Source organism: Drosophila bipectinata, chromosome 3R (genome assembly GCF_030179905.1).
Source record: "Drosophila bipectinata strain 14024-0381.07 chromosome 3R, DbipHiC1v2, whole genome shotgun sequence".
Lineage (NCBI taxonomy): Eukaryota > Metazoa > Arthropoda > Insecta > Diptera > Drosophilidae > Drosophila > Drosophila bipectinata.
In genome coordinates, this window is record NC_091739.1 from 7,704,715 (window position 1) to 7,721,909 (window position 17,195).

At 45.8% G+C, this 17,195-nt stretch overlaps 2 protein-coding genes across 3 annotated transcripts; one reads left to right on the forward strand and one right to left on the reverse strand.

Moving 5' to 3' along the window:
* The first annotated feature begins 289 nt into the window (after positions 1-289).
* Positions 290-9,343, forward strand: Lrrk (Leucine-rich repeat kinase). Of its 2 annotated transcripts, none has more exons than XM_017246553.3 (11): positions 290-468; positions 1,408-1,567; positions 1,623-2,885; positions 2,942-4,807; positions 4,888-5,373; positions 5,433-5,802; positions 5,864-6,943; positions 7,004-7,531; positions 7,590-8,422; positions 8,486-8,918; positions 8,977-9,342. In XM_017246553.3, the coding sequence occupies exons 1-11, from the start codon at positions 450-452 to the stop codon at positions 9,196-9,198; spliced, it is 7,260 nt and encodes a 2,419-aa protein (XP_017102042.2). In that variant the 5' UTR covers positions 290-449; the 3' UTR covers positions 9,199-9,342. The 2 variants fall into 2 exon arrangements, with proteins under 2 accessions (XP_017102042.2, XP_017102040.2); XM_017246551.3 differs by lacking the exon at positions 290-468 and adding an exon at positions 1,244-1,334 and having other exon boundaries at positions 8,977-9,343.
* Positions 9,344-9,398: 55 nt separating this feature from the next.
* On the reverse strand, positions 9,399-17,179 carry LOC108128764 (Glutamate receptor IID). The gene is made up of 27 exons (XM_070282033.1): positions 16,911-17,179; positions 16,671-16,831; positions 16,389-16,614; positions 15,940-16,332; positions 15,713-15,876; positions 15,431-15,661; positions 15,164-15,367; positions 15,025-15,109; positions 14,687-14,963; positions 14,428-14,629; positions 14,139-14,364; positions 13,973-14,085; positions 13,766-13,915; positions 13,545-13,709; positions 13,197-13,323; positions 12,724-12,884; positions 12,345-12,561; positions 11,899-12,288; positions 11,680-11,843; positions 11,389-11,619; positions 11,108-11,311; positions 10,961-11,045; positions 10,629-10,905; positions 10,372-10,573; positions 10,085-10,310; positions 9,761-10,023; positions 9,399-9,696 (listed from the first exon to the last, which is right to left on the reverse strand). Exons 1-27 carry the CDS (start codon positions 17,023-17,025, stop codon positions 9,547-9,549), a joined length of 5,409 nt encoding a protein of 1,802 aa, XP_070138134.1. The 5' UTR covers positions 17,026-17,179; the 3' UTR covers positions 9,399-9,546.
* Positions 17,180-17,195: the final 16 nt, after the last annotated feature.

Consider the following 17,195-nt stretch of genomic DNA (forward strand, 5'->3'; position numbering starts at 1 on the left):
AATTAAAATAACAATTTTGTACAATTTTATAAAATTTACAAGGAGATTTATTTTCAAGTTTTTTCGTTCAAAGTAAAAACAGCATACTTTTTTAAACTTTAAACTTTTTATAAGTAAAATCTCAACCAAAAAAGAAAATTTAAATATCACAAGCCGCTGAAGGTTGCCAGATTTTTGACACTTATCCCAGTCTCCTCAAAACCGTAACAGCTGTACAGTTTGAGAGGTTTATTTACAATTTGAACATAAAAATACCAAATCTAAGTATTTTCTAAGGGTTGTATTTCTGGTCACATAATAGAAAATTGTAAACAAAAGTGTAACATAAAACATTTTATGGTGCTAAAACAGGTGATATTATGGTCTAATAAAAAGAGAAAATCGTCTACGTATTGCAACAAAATTAAAGAATTTTGCAAATTCTTTAAAAGTTTGGTGGAACATTGATAATGAGCGATTCGGATGAAGGTAATTTGTTTGTTGCCATTTTGCCAATTTGTGTTGCAACTCATTTGCTTATTGAAACACGAAATATATATATCTATATTTGGACTAGAAGGGAACATTAAATTGGCTTGCCTTTTTTTAATAATGATTTGGGTAAATTAAAGATCTTAAAACACCAACTGAATCAAACAGCTATGGCTTAATAAATATATTAATTTGCATTAATTCAGGAATAAAAATAAAATACTTTCTTAAATTTAAGATTACCACTTTTTAAATATTCAATATTTAGAATGCGAATATTCATATTTTATCAGTTATTGGATTTTCAACTAAACCCGAAAATATAGAGTTGAACAACGCACGTTGGTGTTGCAAAAAAATTGGCGCGTAAGAAACAAATATTTGAAAAGCATTACGAACTGGTGAAGTGAAGCAACTGGTGCGCTGCAACCACTGAGCCATTTGACACCCACAATAACAAACACAAGAAAGTAAACAAACCAAGTGCCAAAATCAATGCCAGTCCTTGACCACGTGCAACAGTTGCCAGAGTCTCTGCTTGTAATATTTGCTTCTCTGCGTTCCATGCTGGTCTTGCGCATTGCGTTAAACTCCGGCTTGGATCAATGACCACAAAAACGTGGCCTGGCCATCGATTTTCCCCACTCAGTTCGGTTCTAGACGGTGCCGTGTTCGGGTTGTCTCCTCCAAATGTCTGTGCCATTTGGCTAATAGTTTTTTTTTTGGGCTAGGCCAGGAGGAGTCAGGTTACATAATGTCCTGGAAATTCAGTATGGAACAGCCTAAATCCGGCACCGAAACTGCCCTGGAGGCGTGCGACTATTTTGTGGATGAGGTCATTGAGGGATCCGCCTCGATACGGGGTGGGGACACCGAAAGGCTTTGGCTTCATTGACATAACATATGTTTTATGAAAATACCTATCTTTCTTTAAAGATGCGCGGGAGGAGGTGCGACAGATCAAACACGGTGAGCTCCGAGCCGCTGTTAGTGCCGGCGATGAGCGAACTGTCCGAGTTTTGCTCTTGGCTCTGGGAAGCGAGCGCCAGGTCATTGTCAATATGGCTCCAGCTGGCGCAAATACGCTCCTGTTCATGTAAGTACAATACAATTAATGGGCTTATGATTCTTAAAATTAAATCTCATTCTAGTGCTTGTCAGTCTGGTTACGAGAGCATCACAGAGCGATTGCTGGATGCTGGAGCGGATGGCCGTTCCCACGCCGTCACCAAGTACTCCCCACTATACGCAGCCGTCCACAGCGGTCACCTGGGTATCGCTCGCCTGATGCTGGACCGCTTCCCGGAACTCATCCAGCAACCAACTGTGGAACGTTGGTTACCACTACATGCAGCCTGTATTAACGGACACATCAAGCTGCTGGAGCTACTTATCAATTACAAGTATCCCGACTACCTCTACCAGACATATCGCGACGAGGAAGGGCACTGGGAGTGGCAGTTGCCCTTCGATGCTAATGCGCACGATGTTACGGGTCAGACGAGTCTATACATAGCCAGTATTTTGGGTAACAAGCATTTAGTAGGGGTTCTGCTGAAGTGGCAGCTTCTGTGCAGGCGGTCTCTGGGTGATACCGGAAGCGCAGTAAGCACACCGATAACCCCAACCAGAAAACGCATTTCGTTCGGCATTCAAGCCATTATGTCCAAGCTGCATATATCCGGCGAATCTGATGGTCTAGAAGTCGAGCAGTCCGCTCAGGAAGCAACGGAATGTCACAGGTGTCCCATCAATGTGAATCTACTTTGTGGCGCCGCTAGAGAGACTGCTCTCCTGGCAGCTGTGCGCGGCGGGCACTTGGACGTAGCGCAGTCTTTACTCCAGCATGGTGCTAATCCGAATATTGTGGCCAAGCCAGTGGAGGATCACAACGATCCAAAGTGCTGCGAAGAAATCTATGGACTAAGCAACGTCCCCATTGCCGAAGCATGCAAACAGCGATCCCTGGCGATGTTGGATCTCCTGCTGAAACACGGCGCCCGCGACGATAATGGTTCGGCCATTGGAATGGCAATTAGTGGCGGCGATGAAGCTATTCTTAGCCGCCTGCTGGCCCGCCGTGTCCACCCCGATTCGGACTACAAGATCAACAAGAAGGGTCTGCCCACTCCGGTGGAAGTCAATGTCTTTCTGCCCTCCACGAGTAACATATCGTACAGCGCCATGTTCCCCAATGTGCCGACCATTATCGACTGGCATAGCTTAGGATCCAGTGTCCAGTTGTCGGTAGTGCGGGTACCTTGGCTGGTCAGTGGGGTGCTGCTATTGAACCCAAAGCTGCAATCGCATCCGCGAATCACAGACGTTTCTTTAACCGCCATCACCCGCATTGACTTTTCGCACAATGTGCTCACCACAATTCCTCAAGAGCTGTTTCATCTAGTCAGTCTTAAGTAAGTACTGATTCCTAGTTCGAGGATGAGTTTTTAATTGGTTTCTCTATTTTCAGATACTTAAATATTGCTCAGAACAGGATCACTGATTTGCCAGCGCCTGTTGGAAAGACCTATAGCTGCCCAGTTTTGGACGAGCTTTTCCTGCAGGATAACCAGTTAACCAGTCTACCCTCAGCCATTTTCCATTTGCCGGCCTTGACCATTCTGGATGTTTCGAATAACAAACTGCAAAAGTTGCCCTTTGACTTGTGGCGAGCTCCAAAGTTGCGAGAGCTCAATGTGGCATTCAACCTCTTGCGGGATCTACCGGTTCCGCCCATGCAGACCAGTAGTTCCCTGCTGAGCCTGGACAAGCTGCAGCTGCAGGCTTTTGAGGAGCCGCGGTCGAACAAGCCACGCAACGTGACCCAACAGCGGCTAACGCATCGAAACCTCTGGTCCGGCTCTCTGGAAATAACCGATAACGACTTAAAATGGCAACAGGAGCAAGACCTGGGAGACGGCAAGACGTCAGGAGCCGGATCCTCCCAGCTCAGTAGTCTCAATATTGCGAACAACCTCTTCACCAGCATTCCCGCAGCTCTCCCATGCTTGGCAGTTAACTTAACAAGGCTCAACATGTCCTACAACAGCCTGCGCTCCATGGGCCATGTAACCAGTTATCCAGCCACTCTGAAGCAACTGGACCTGAGCCACAACGAGATCTCCTGCTGGCCGAGCTTGCCACGGATCACAGAATCTGATCCGCATCTCCTTTGCTACAGTTGCGCCCAGGTTTCTGAGGGTAGGGACGAAGAGTCAAGCTTCAAGAAGCCGGGCAGTTCGTCGTCCGCCACTTCATTCAGGGCCTCGGTGCTGAAGAGTGTCTGCCGCCATAGGCGCCACCTACGCCTGGAGGCACTGCGAACTCTCATCCTGGCGGACAACCTGCTAACCCGCATCCAACTCTCAACAGATGATGCCAGTACCCTCTTCAACGAAAGCGAGGATTCTGATTGGAGTGTCGTAGGTGTGAACCGTTCCAAGGTGATTTTCCCCAACCTGTCTATGCTGGACATGACCAACAACTGCTTGAAGGAGATTCCTGCCTCTCTGCACGAGCTTAGTAGTCTGTCGGTGTTGAACATCAGCGGAAATGTTAATGTCACAGAGCTGCCCCCACACTTGGGTCTCCTTTCGCGGCTCTGGAACCTCAACACTCGAGGTTGTCTTCTGCAAGAGCCTCTGCGCTCGATGATCGAAAGCAAAAAACACAAAACTATGGATATAGTAGGATACCTAAAGTCGATATACGAGGATGCCCAGCCTTATGCTCGAATGAAGTTGATGGTAGTTGGCGTTGCGGGCATCGGGAAGAGCACACTGCTTGATCTGTTGCGCCAGGGAGTCGGCTCTGGCTCAAGCTCTAGTTCCCACAGATCCCGTGCCAGTGAAAATCATTGGGCCAAGAGGATGGGGCATTCACGCAGCACCTCCCGGTCACAGCGGAATTCCTCTACCTCGAACATATCCACAGTGGGCGTTGACATCGGCACCTGGATCTGCGAAAAGCGAAAGCGAGCTCCGGGATCCCATGGTCCGGTAGTGTTTCGTACTTGGGACTTTGGCGGCCAGAAGGAGTACTATGCCACGCACCAGTACTTTCTCTCGAAAAGGAGCCTGTATCTAGTCTTGTGGCGTATCAGCGACGGTCACAAGGGTCTGGCGGAGCTACTTCAGTGGTTGGGCAACATCCAAGCAAGGGCCCCCAATTCACCAGTCATCATTGTGGGGACTCATTTCGATGCAGTTGGTGAATCTATCTCTGCCCAGAAGGCGGAGCAGCTGCAGCAATTGATCCGCGAGAAGTTTATTGCCATCCCAGATGCAGAGAAGATAGGATTGCCGCGAGTTATTGATTCCATCGAGATAAGTTGCCGGTAAGTCTTAATTAAAAAGTCTTAATTAAGTCTTAATTAAAATACTAAAATAATATTATCATAATAATAAAATTTTTCAGGACTTTGCACAACATTCACTTGCTGGCCAACATTATCTATGATACGGCGATGCAGCTGAGATCCCCTGGATCAAAGGAACCCATGCTGCTTCAAAAGATACCCGCCAGCTACATCGCCTTGGAGGATATAGTAAATGTTATTGCCTGCAATTTACGCGCTGCAGGTCGCGATCCAGTCCTTGATGGGGAACAGTATCGACGCTTGGTCACCGAGCAGATGCGTCTGCATAATTACAAAAGCTTCCGCGACGCAGCTGAGTTGCAACAAGCGACAACCTGGTGCCACGAAAATGGCGTTCTGCTGCACTACGATGATGCCACGCTGAGGGATTACTACTTTCTCGATCCTCAGTGGTTATGCGATATGCTGGCTCATGTGGTTACTGTGAGAGAGATCAATCCGTTTGCTCCCACGGGTGTAATGAAGTTGGACGACCTGCAGCTTCTCTTTAGAAATGGACAGGTTCAGGGCAATGGGAATCGCAGGTGAGTTCGAGAATAAGATGATTTTGTTTATGTCACTAATATTTTTTGGTTATTCTCAGCTACATTGTGAGCTTGTTGAACAAGTTTGAGGTGGCTTTGACCTGGGATTCCCGCACCTTACTAATTCCTTCATTGCTACCGCAGCAAGAAGCCGCCATTCCCAATACTGGCACCACAGTGAAGCTGTCCCAGCGTTCGCGTGGCCGTAGTTTGGGTTGCTCTGTCTCGCAGGAAGTTAACCTAAATAACTTAATCTATGAACAAAAGTCAAGCCGGACATCATCCACTTCGATGGGCAGTCAGGGCCTGCGACGGATTCTATTGATGACATATTTTCCATCTGGTTTCTGGTCCCGACTTATCACAAGGATTCTGGCCGATGAGCAAATCATTGAAGCGATTCGTGGGGTGTATGCAGCTGCTCAAGATGTACGTAGATACGTATCTTTATTACCATTTTTAATAACACATTTTACTTTTTATTTTGTAGAAATACGTAGAGTTCGATCTCCGAACTTCCTTGGAGCAGGATACCCAGTGGAATCTTTGGCAGACGGGATTTGCCCTATACTATGGGCCCATTTTAATCTTTAGAATCTGGGAAGTCCCTTTCCAAAACACCGAGCGAACGCAGCCTTTCCGCACCAACGGCAATCGTTTCAAGCTCAAGTTAGATGGCATTTGGAGCGATGTGAATCTAAGTTCCTCAAGCATTTTGGAGGTTTACTTTCCTCTGCATCAGGTGAACATCTCGCACGAGTTGGATGGAGGGGAGCGCCAATTGTTGGCCGAGGTGCAACCGCAAATGTCCCAGGTAGCCAAGTTACTAGCTCTGGCAGTGGATCACATTGATTTGCTGCTCGAGGATTGGTATCCATCACTGGGAACTCGTTTTGTGCACACCTCGGAGGGCCGTTTTCTTATCACCCGGATGGTCTTGTGCCCTCGCTGCCTTTGGAAGCTACAATTACAAAATGTCAATGAGCCTGTCGACCGCGAGATACCACCTATAGGCTGCAACAGGCCAAGTCGAAGCGTTAGGCGCGGCACTGGTGCTTACTTTCTTCACGGTGTTGGAGATCCCGGTGAGGATGGTGCTCTTAATGTATTTTCCGCCTACCTCAATGCCACCGCCAGAAGGGAGCGACGCTCGGAAGACTCGTTGGGCGCAGGCTCGGATGCGGATTCTGGAGTGGGTCCAGACTCCGCTGATTCTTCACGTAATACGTCGGTGGATGGGCATCCAGGTTATCCGTTGCCCGATAATTCAAATGTCTGTTATGCCTGGATGATCGAGGAATGCATACTCTCCGTTTACAACCAGAGTAAACTTAGTTGTCCGGTTCATCTGGAACAGTCCATGGCTCAGCTAGCTCCGGATGTGATTTTCGCAGATATACCCGATAAGCACACCATTCCCACGGAATGCATTATCAAAGGATCTCTTTTGGGACGTGGTGCTTTTGGCTTTGTTTTCAAGGCCAGTTGCAAGGTGAGGGGCGCCAGATCCTTCAAGCCAGTTGCCATGAAAATGTTGCAGCCAGTTCCACCCGGAGCCCGGGCAAAGGAAGTAAGTAGTCATACATTTTATTTGTTTGTAAGCTTAAATATATGTTTTATTTTATTTCAGAGTGCCTTAATGGCTTACAAGGTGGCATTAGGCAAGTGGGATCGGGATCCACTGCAGCATTCCTGCAAGGCCTACTGCACGGCCCGCCAGGAGTTGGCCGTACTATTAACGCTTAAACATCCCAACATTGTTCCCTTGGTCGGAATCTGCATAAAACCCTTGGCTTTGGTCCTCGAACTGGCACCGATGGGCGGTCTTGATGCCCTGCTGCGCCAGTACCGCCGCAGTGGAGCTCACATGGGCCCCCATACCTTTCAGACGCTCGTCCTTCAGGCAGCCCGGGCGATCGAGTACCTGCACCGGCGCAGGATCATCTACCGCGATCTGAAATCTGAAAATGTTCTAGTCTGGGAGCTGCCCCAACCTCATACGGAGGATAGCCCTCGCAACCACGTACACATAAAGATCGCTGACTATGGTATTAGCAGGCAAACAGCTCCCAGTGGGGCTAAGGGCTTCGGCGGTACCGAAGGGTTTATGGCTCCCGAAATTATTCGATACAACGGCGAAGAGGAGTACACGGAAAAGGTAATATTAAGTCTATTGTTGCTTAAATTTAAATCTAAAATACCTTTACCTTCTCCAGGTGGACTGCTTTTCCTTTGGCATGTTTATCTATGAGAACATCAGCCTGAGACAGCCTTTTGAAGGACACGAGTCTATTAAGGAGTGCATACTGGAGGGCAGTAGGCCAGCTTTGACTCAACGGGAGACTCAGTTCCCAACTTGCTGTCTGGATTTGATGGTCCTTTGTTGGCACGAACAGCCACGTCGTCGTCCCACAGCCAGTCAGATAGTGTCCATTCTCAGTGCCCCGGAGTGCATTCATCTTTTGGATGTCGTAGCGTTACCCCATAGCGAGAAGATTGTGTGCGGTGTATTTCAATCTCTGGTGGGCATAGGCGAAGATGAACGTTCCGGGTTGGAGCTGTGGCTACCGTCCTTTGGATCCCGCATCGACATCTTGGATTGCACGCCATCTGGCAGCCTTCAGCAATGCCACAGCATCAGTTGCTCATCTCAGCCGCAGGTGGCTCCGCCCAAGACTCCAGAAAATGGTGCTCACTCCCGTGCCAGATCAGCCCAACGCGCGCCAAAGGTCAATATGCTGTGCTGCTGCCTGGTGGGGGATGCTATCTGGATGGGCGATGTGTCTGGCAACCTGCATGCGTACAGCACCTCTACCTATGCTCATTTATTTTCCTACATGCTTGACCCGGCTATAAAGTCGGCTGTGATAAGTCTGGTTTACATGGAGAAGATAGCCCGCGTAGCAGTGGGAACGCACAACGGTCGGGTCTTTTTGGTGGACGCCACTCAAGTGCCCAGCAATTGTGCCTTTGCTGAGGGCTCATTTGTGCTCACGGAGATCTGTTCCGGCTTCGTTCTGCACGCCGCTTGTTCAGTTTATGTGGATGGGTATGTTTGCTTACCAAACCAATGTTTTCCTTCCCAATAACATTTGTTTCTCATTCTTTTTAGTAACTACGAGCTGTGGTGTGGGGAAATCGCTGGCAAGATCAATATTTTCCCCTTGAACGAGACCGGCGTATCGGGTCACCAGGCTCTCTGCCACAGCGAGGAGCCCAACCTGATCGAGGACGTCAAAGTAGCTCGCATGTGCAGCAACAATAGTTACGTCTTTAGCTGCCTTTATCCCGGCTGCATGGTTTACCAGTGGGGTGTCACATCCAAACAGATTGAAAACAAGCTGGACTGCTCTAAGCTTTTGCCCTGCTCCGAGTCTCTGCAAAGCATCGCCATCGACGAACACGTTAATCTTATTAAATGCCAAATCTCGGCTCTGGCAGCTCACCATACCGAGCTCTATATTGGCACCACCTGGGGATGCTTGATCGTTGCCGAATTGCAGACCTTGCGACCCATCAGCGTATTCCGGCCCTACGAAAATGAGGTAACTTGTAAGTTTCTAGTTATTGGAATATTTATTAACGTTTGTGTATTCTTTGTAGATAAAATCCATTATAACGCTCTCTAATGACAAAGTACCGCTTATTGCCACTATTGGTAGGCGGTACCGCTCACTGATCTCACGCTATGTGGACTCCGCGGAGTCCTCTGCATCCTACTCTGTTGTTAGCACGCCTACCCATAGTGCCGCCAAATCTATGCCACCGGCGGATGTGGACAACCACATTCATTGCTTGTTGTGGCGCGCCAAGCACTGGACATAAATGGGATCTAACTTGGAGAAATTGTTGACGTATTTCTTAATCCACTAACACAAAGACTACAAAAAAATTGTTGGGCACTGGGTCGTAGGTTTTACAGAATATTATTATTCTTTTTAATGTTTTTCGGAAAATAATTTTTTTTTTTTTTAACCAAAGTGCAATTTATACCTTATTCATTTGACTGTATTTTGTTACTTATATATCTTATTATTTGTTGAAAGCTTTATTTTATTCAAACATCAAGATCTTTTATTATTTTGTATTATTTTATCTCAGTGACTATATAACATGACGATCCTCAACAAGCATTCCATTTTTTTGTAATAAAATTTTAACATCTACTAAAAGTTAGCTGTCTTCCTGGGCCATGGAAGCCACCGACATGGAAGACTGACGGCTGCGCGAGTAGATGGAAGCAGAGTTCTTTAGCACACGGATATAGTTATTGAAGTCGACTATGAACTGGAACTCCTCCTTAAGAGCTTCCTTCACTGGAACCTAGAAGGACATAAATCAGACTCTGTAAATAGAGTTTTAAACAAGAAATATTAAAATTTCATACCCGGTAATGGTGGGCTTTCTTCATCACAAAGAAGGCCCAGCTTACGATTCCGTAAAGTAAAGCCAGGCAACTGCCCACAAGGAGCACAAAGAACACGCCCTCCAAATTGTTCATATCGAGAGGCGTGGCATCGGGGGCCTCCTCCTTTGTAGCGCAGATTCCGGTGCCCACCTCGTTCCACCACTTGTTCTTCATTTTCTCTAGAACTCCTTGCTCCTGCAGCTCCAGCAGGGCATTATTGAACTTGTTGCGATGGGGCCAATCTAAAAGATTTATATGTATAGTCATGACTATCTGATGTGTGAGGGTTTGTGAACTATATACTCTTTCGCATGGCTATTCCATAGCACTTCTCATCCAGAGCATCGCCAATCTTCTTGAGATTGCACTCGCGTTTGGTGTTGTACTCGATGGAAGTGGACTCCATTAGAAAGGCATAGTGGGTACTTGACTTGACTCGATTCACTCCCTCCATGTTGTCCTGTGTGAGATGCTCCGGATGCTGCAACATAAACTGGTTCATTCTCTTGTAGCGCTCATCCTCAGTTGTCTGAAAGTTAAATATGTATTTTAAACAAAGTTTAATAGGATAAGCAATGCTCGAATGTTACCAAAAAGAAAGTCCTGGTAGATCCTGTTTTCTTGGCGCCATAAACCACACCATCCTTATTATTCGCTAGATCTTCGACACTGTTGATTAAACTTTGAGGCTTCTCGATAGTCAAGAAAGCGGCTAAATTGGCAGTGTACGAGGATACCACAATCAGAGTGAAGAACCACCAGAAAGTGGCCACAGTGCGGGTTGACAGAGCTCTATAAAATACATCTTTAGTTCCAGGTTCTAAATTCTACCAATATTTCAATATACTTTGGTCCGATTTCCGAGCCCTGTTGGAGCAGGGCTCCGGTGGTAAACCAGATGGAGTTCCCAATCGTGAATTGATTTTCCAGCTCTTCGGGCTCTTCGATACACGGATACGGGTTATCCCACTCACTGGGTGACAGACGACCCAATATAAAGAAGCTCAAGGATACGCCCAAAAAGGAAAATCCCAGGAATATCCAAACCTCTTCGGAAAACGGATCCATGAAAGTGAAGAGTTCTGGTGTGGCTTTCTGGGGCTTCAAGTAGAGAATGGCAATGCCTAGAAATATCTATACAATACAAATTTTAAAACCGAAAAAATCTTACAAATTTACCCAAGTTCATGAAGGGAATGGAGAAATCTATGGCTTGTTCCCGCTCTGCCGTGATGGTTAAGTCCGTAACAGCCAAATCGGCTCGCTGAAGGAAAAAATGGTTATTATTGGATATAATCAGTAATCTGTAATTTGTAAGTAACTTACCCCCATCATAATTTCTCTCAACATGCCAGTGGATTCATTGGAGGTCTTATTGAAGTTTCCATAATCATTGCCGCCATTTACAAAGGTGAAGTTAAAGCCCAGCTTATCGGCCAGTTCCTTGATGAGATCCACGCCATAGCCTTCGTACTGGTTGTTGCCCTCCAGTTGCTTGTAGCTTTCCACCAGTTGGGCATATGGTTTGTTCTGGAATTGGATAACATTATCCAATATAATCAGGGGTTATATTATTAGGGGCAATTTTGTTTGAGATTGGTACCAACCGGCACTGATAGCAAAACAATGAAAGTCTTATTGGCCAGCGAATTGTCCTGGCCATCGAACTGGGAGGTGGTGGGGGCCAGTCGCTGGGGTCTGTAGCCGCGATTCTCATCCCAGGTGCCAACCTTCACAATGCCCGAGGGCTGCAGCTCGATTACATCCAAGTGGTAGCCCTTGCGGACATTCCCCTCGAAGTAGATGGGTCCTGTGAGTAGGTGTTCCGAGAGACGTAGCTGGATGGAGACAAATATTTGATTCAAAATATAAATTTGACTTTCATCCCAGTTACTTACAGTTCGCATGTAGTTTTTAAAGGATGAACCATCGTCCCGGACACTTTCGGTGCGCTGGGAGCAGTTCTGAGAAATCGGCTTAAAGGGAAGGTTTTTCAGGGTCTCAGCAAACAGTTGAACAGCATCATAGGTTAGAGCCATTTCGACGGTGATGGGACAGGAACCTGATCACATACATAATATTAAAAGGAAATTAAGGGATTAGAGATATTGACCCACCATTTCGAAACTCATCCTGGTCAGTGGGATAGCCCAACTTCATAAGAAGCTCTTTCACGGCCATCTTCTCGGGGGAAAACAGCCGCAGCCCTGTTATATTGGCCTCACTGTACTTGTACTCCTCCAAATCGAAGGAATGAAAGTCCAGGTTGCCAATGATGAACTTGTAGTCCTCGTTGATGATGCCAACCTGCTGGGCTTGGTTCAGGAATTCGGGCATCGTGTCGCTGGATCCGACCACCACAATTCGATTATCCTGTGACTTGCGCACACGCCGGAGGACCTGCTTGTAGTTTCCATTCAACTGCATGTCGTACCGCAGGACCGTGACCACAGGACCATTCATGCCGAACAAAGTCGTCAGCTCGTTAAGGATTTTGAGGTAATCAGCTGCAAGCGATGTACAGGAATTATTAACTAATGAGTTGGCTTTTTTGGAGTATTACCCGACTCGTAGAGGAAAATAAAGCGGCTCCAGTTGAATTCCGTGATGAGACTGTGCAGGGCCTTGGCCAAGTCAGCGGGATGTGGGTGGAGGTTGAAGCCCTCGGCGTAATCGCTCATGTAGGAGTATATATGGGGAATATCCATGGCGTCGCAGATGGACATCAAGTGGAGGGCAGAGTGGCGTGAGGACGGTCCAAAGACCCCAGCTATGCCGGTCTTAACAATGCAAGAAAATAAACAAAATGTTCATGTGTACTATTCACTTTTGGCAACGAGCCGAAGAGGTCATTAATTGAGAACTAAACATACACAGTCTATCAATAAATCAGAGACCTAGACAACACATTAAAATTTGTTTACATTTATTGGAACACCCACCTCAAGCATTTGGCAGAGTCTCCCATAGCTCTGGTAGGCATCGCCGTAGTTAACCTCCGCCTTGAGGGATGTCAATGTGGTGCCCACCTCCTGGTTAGCCACATCTATGGCATGGTCGAAGATTATGTTCATTTGCTCCGTATTCTGGTCGGTGAGTAGGCCTGAAATGAGAAAATTTCTCTGCTCCCTGAGCACTCATTCATTGCCATAGCTCGTCGCTCGCCGCTTGCCGGTTTGTTTATAAACAACAACTTGACCCAATCGCCGTCCCATTCAGTCGGAAAACCCAAACAAACAAACAAATACTAAAATGGCTTTTATGAGCTTTCGGCGTTGATGGAACGAACAGCTTGTTCTCTTTATGAGAAATTAAAAATAAATCGCCCGTTGAAAACAGTGTTTTTGGAGCGAAATGAAAACTTTTCACGCGACACATATTTTTGAGTTTTGAGTTTTTTTTGGAATTCACTTACCAATGGGGACACTTCCCATGTTCTCAAAATTATTATAGCTCCCATAACTCTCGTATTGGGCCTTTATAAGGTGAAAATTAATGAGGGCAATGAAAACTATATTTATGGAATATTTTCCAAGCATTTTTAATAGTTTTTATTTGTTACATATATTTATAGATATATCTATTGAGACTCCACGAAAATATCGCCGATCTAGATACCGAACACTTCGAGTGAAGATCCTCAACTGACAGATGTTTCCAAAATGTCAATTTTGAATATTTTTTGAGTAAAAGTTTTTTGGAGCTTTGTGAGAAAACTTGAAATAGAAAATTGAGTATCCAAAAATATAACTCAATATCAATCCCCTGACGGCGTATTCTCCTCGGAATCTGTTTGAAGGGATTCGATGGACTGGGAAGAATTCCGACTGCGCGAATAAATGGACTGGGCACTCTTCAGGACTCGTTCGTTCTCCGAGAAACGGATGACGATTTTGAATTCCTCAGCCAGGGCACCGCAAAAAGGAACCTAAAATTAAATATATTTTACAAATTTTAATTTAAAGACTTTATGATTAGTTGTACCGCATAGAATCTGGCTTTTTTGAAGACAAAGAAACACCAACACAGGACAGACACGACTATAGAAAAAATAGTACCAACAATCAAGACGGCATAGATTCCACTAAGATTGTCTATAGCCAGTTCTGAAGGACCGTCATCTTCGCTTTTAGCCTGAAAAAGAATATTTTAAAGTTACCCATACTTATCACATTAAGAAAGGATACTTACGCTGCAGACTCCAGCTCCAATTTCATTCCACCATTTGTTCTTCAATCTGGCCAGTACACCCTGCTCCTGGAGCTCCAGCAGGGCGTTGTTGAATTTATCCCGATATGGCCAATCTGTTGGGTTGCCTATTAGTTTAAAGAACTCAGTTGCTACGCTGAATACCTACTCTTCACCATGGCTATGCCGTAGCCCTTCTCGTCCAGAGCATCACCCACTTTGGTCAGGTTGCACTCCCTCACCATGTTGTATTCGATGGAGGTGGACTCCATGAGGAAGGCGTACTTTGTGCCAGACTTGACCTTTTCCACACCCTCTTGATTATTTTCCACCAGCATGTCTGGGTTATTGGACATGTATTCGTTCATCTTTATGTAGATTGGTTCCTCTGAAGTCTTTTGGGGATTTTAGAAGTTAAAGGCAAAATATCACAAAAAGAGAAAATAGTCAAAGTTTACCAAAAAGAAATTTCTTGTAGACCCTGTACGTTTGGCTCCATACTGAACATCGTCCACATTATCGGCCAAATCCTTGACACTGTTAATGGGACTGGTTGGATTCTCAATGGTCAAGAAGGCAGCCAAGTTGGCTGTGTAGGATGAAACCATAATCAGAGTGAAGAACCACCAAATTGCAGAAATAGTTCGCGTGCTGAGAGCTCTGGAAAATAGAAGACAATAATGTGACTACAATTTTTAAGGATATTTGCAATCATACTTTGGAGCAATCTCAGATCCTTGCTGAAGTAAAGCGCCCGTTGTAAACCATATAGAGTTGTTTAATGTGAACTGATTCTCCAGTTCCTCGGGCTCATCTATGCAGGGATATGGATTGTCCCATTCGGTGGGCGAGAGCCGGCCCAGGATAAAGAAGCACAGGGAGACTCCAACATAGGCAATGCCTAAGTAAAGCCAAACCTCAGAAGAGAAAGGTTCCATGAAGGCGAATAGGGCAGGGGGCGCTTTCTGCGGTTTCACATACAAAATAGCAATGCCTTTAAAAAGAAAATATTAACAATTGTCTTTAAAAAATATATATAAAGAGAAAAAACCCACCTAAATTCATAAAGGGTATGGAAAAGTCGATCACCTCTTCCCGCTCTGCGGTTATAGTTAAATCCGTGATGGCCAAATCGGCCCTCTGAAATAAAGTCACTAAAAAAGGATTCACAAGTTTATTTTAATAAAGACAGACCCCTTCGACAATTTCCTTCAGCATTCCTGTCGTGGTATTTGTGGACTTGTTAAAGGAACCATAATCATTGCCACCATCGATAAAGGTAAAGTTAAATCCGAGTTTATCGGCCAATTCTTTTATCAAGTCCACTCCGTAGCCCTGATACTGGTCATTCCCAATAAGTGTGTCGATACTCTCCACAATGCTGGCATACGGCTTGGTCTTTAATTAAGATTTAAATTGCCTTAAATTACCATTAAAGATCAATTCAGTTACTGTACCAACCGCCACTGAGATTAAAACCCTGTAGGTTTTATTAACCAAAGATCCGTCGTCGACGTCGTGATAGGTAATCGCTTGGGGTGGTCGCTGGAACTCGAATTTTTCGCCCTCCTCCCAAGTAGCAACCTTGACCAATCCCGTGGTCTGCAACTCTATCACATCGAAGGTAAAGCCCTTGCGCACATTTTCTTTAAAGTAGATGCGACCAGTTATGGTTTTCTCCTTAATATCCGACTGAAAGTGGCGTTTTTAATGAAGTCTTAGGTTTGTATATTTGTAACTTACCGATCTCATGAAGTTTCTGAAAGTAGAGCCATCAGGCTGAACGTTGTCGTGACGATCGGAGCAGTTGAGCATTTGAGGTTCATAGGGAAGGTTTTTGGTTGTCTCAGCTATGACCCTAACTGCATCGTAGGTTAGGGCCATGGCCATGGTAATAGATGAAGAACCTTAATAAAGAGATATGGAGTAAATGTTGTTTTATGGGTAGTATTTAGAAAGTTTCTCCCTACCCTGACCGTCAGGCTCACTTTCGCCTAGCTCCTGATGCAGTTTCTCAACTAGATCGCGCACTTCCTCCTTGTCGGGTGAGAACATCCTAATGCCAGTTATATTGGCTTCGCTGTACCTGTACTCCTCCAGTTCGAAGGTATGCAGGTCCAGGTTGCCAACGACATAGGTGTAGTCCTCATTCATAATACCCACCTGCTGGGCTTGGCGCAGCAGCTCCGCCACTCCATCGGTGGAACCAACTACTACAATCCGATTATCCTCCGATTTTCTGATGCGTCTTAGCACGGATTTGTAGTTGCCATTTAGATTCAGATCGTAGCGCATTACTTTAATGACTGGTCCCTTGATGCCATACAGATTCATGAGGTGATCCAAAATGTTGAGGTACTCAGCTATGGATATTAGAAATAAGTACTCTATGAAGAGTCTTAACATTCACTATGCAAACCCGATTCGTAGCAGAATATATAGCGGGACCACTGAAACTCGTTGATTATGTCGTAGAGGACATGGGCAATATCCTCGGGACTCGGATGCAGGTTGAAGCCGTCTGCTTGTGTGCCGCTCCAGGAGAGATGGGGGTAGATGAACGGAATGTCCTTGGAGTCACAGACATTGAGGAGATGGGAGGCTGTATGCTTGGCAGAAGGCCCGAAAACAGCACCCACTCCATTCTGCAGAGAATGTGTGTTTAAAGCTTTCTTTGTCTGATTTTTGTTTGCCAACTCACCTGCATCAGGCGGCACAATTGGCCAAAAGCCTGGACGGAGTTTCCGTAGGCCACCTGCTCCGTCTCGCCCACTAATGGGATTCCCAGCTCATTGTTCACCACGGATATGGCGTGTTCGAAGGTCTGCCGGATCCTATCGGTGGTGTCGTCAGTGATAAGACCTGCATGCTTTGTGTGTTGAGTCGAATAGTTCGGGAGAGGAGTGCTCTGGATATGAGCACGTTGAGCTCTTTCACTCACCCAAGCGAATAGCTTGACCAGCGGGAGAACCGTAGGAATTGCCTCCACCTCCATAATACTGACCCCCCACCAGGTCGAGCCAGAGGAATGCCAGTGGAAGCCAACAGAACTGCATTGCCTTTATTTATTGAAGTTCAATTTCATGCCCCACACTTTGGTTTTTCCGGATATTTCTTATTGAGTATATATAAATATATACGTATATTTTTGGAACACCCACTAGCGCGATGTGTGCCCGGATTTTTGGTTCTTTGGTCGCCGAGCGCACGTTCCCAACTGACTTGA

Bases quoted from the DNA above. Each gene is read 5' to 3' on its own strand.
- Lrrk (XM_017246551.3), top strand. From the start codon at position 1,244: ATGGAACAGCCTAAATCCGGCACCGAAACTGCCCTGGAGGCGTGCGAC. The intron at 4,808-4,887 runs GTAAGTCTTAAT...AAAATTTTTCAG, and splicing joins TCCATCGAGATAAGTTGCCG to GACTTTGCACAACATTCACT. The intron at 6,944-7,003 runs GTAAGTAGTCAT...ATTTTATTTCAG, and splicing joins CCGGAGCCCGGGCAAAGGAA to AGTGCCTTAATGGCTTACAA.
- LOC108128764 (XM_070282033.1), bottom strand. From the start codon at position 17,025: ATGCAGTTCTGTTGGCTTCCACTGGCATTCCTCTGGCTCGACCTGGTG. The intron at 12,885-13,196 runs GTAAGTGAATTC...TTCTCATTTCAG, and splicing joins CATGGGAAGTGTCCCCATTG to GCCTACTCACCGACCAGAAT. The intron at 11,844-11,898 runs GTGGGTCAATAT...GTATGTGATCAG, and splicing joins CCAGGATGAGTTTCGAAATG to GTTCCTGTCCCATCACCGTC.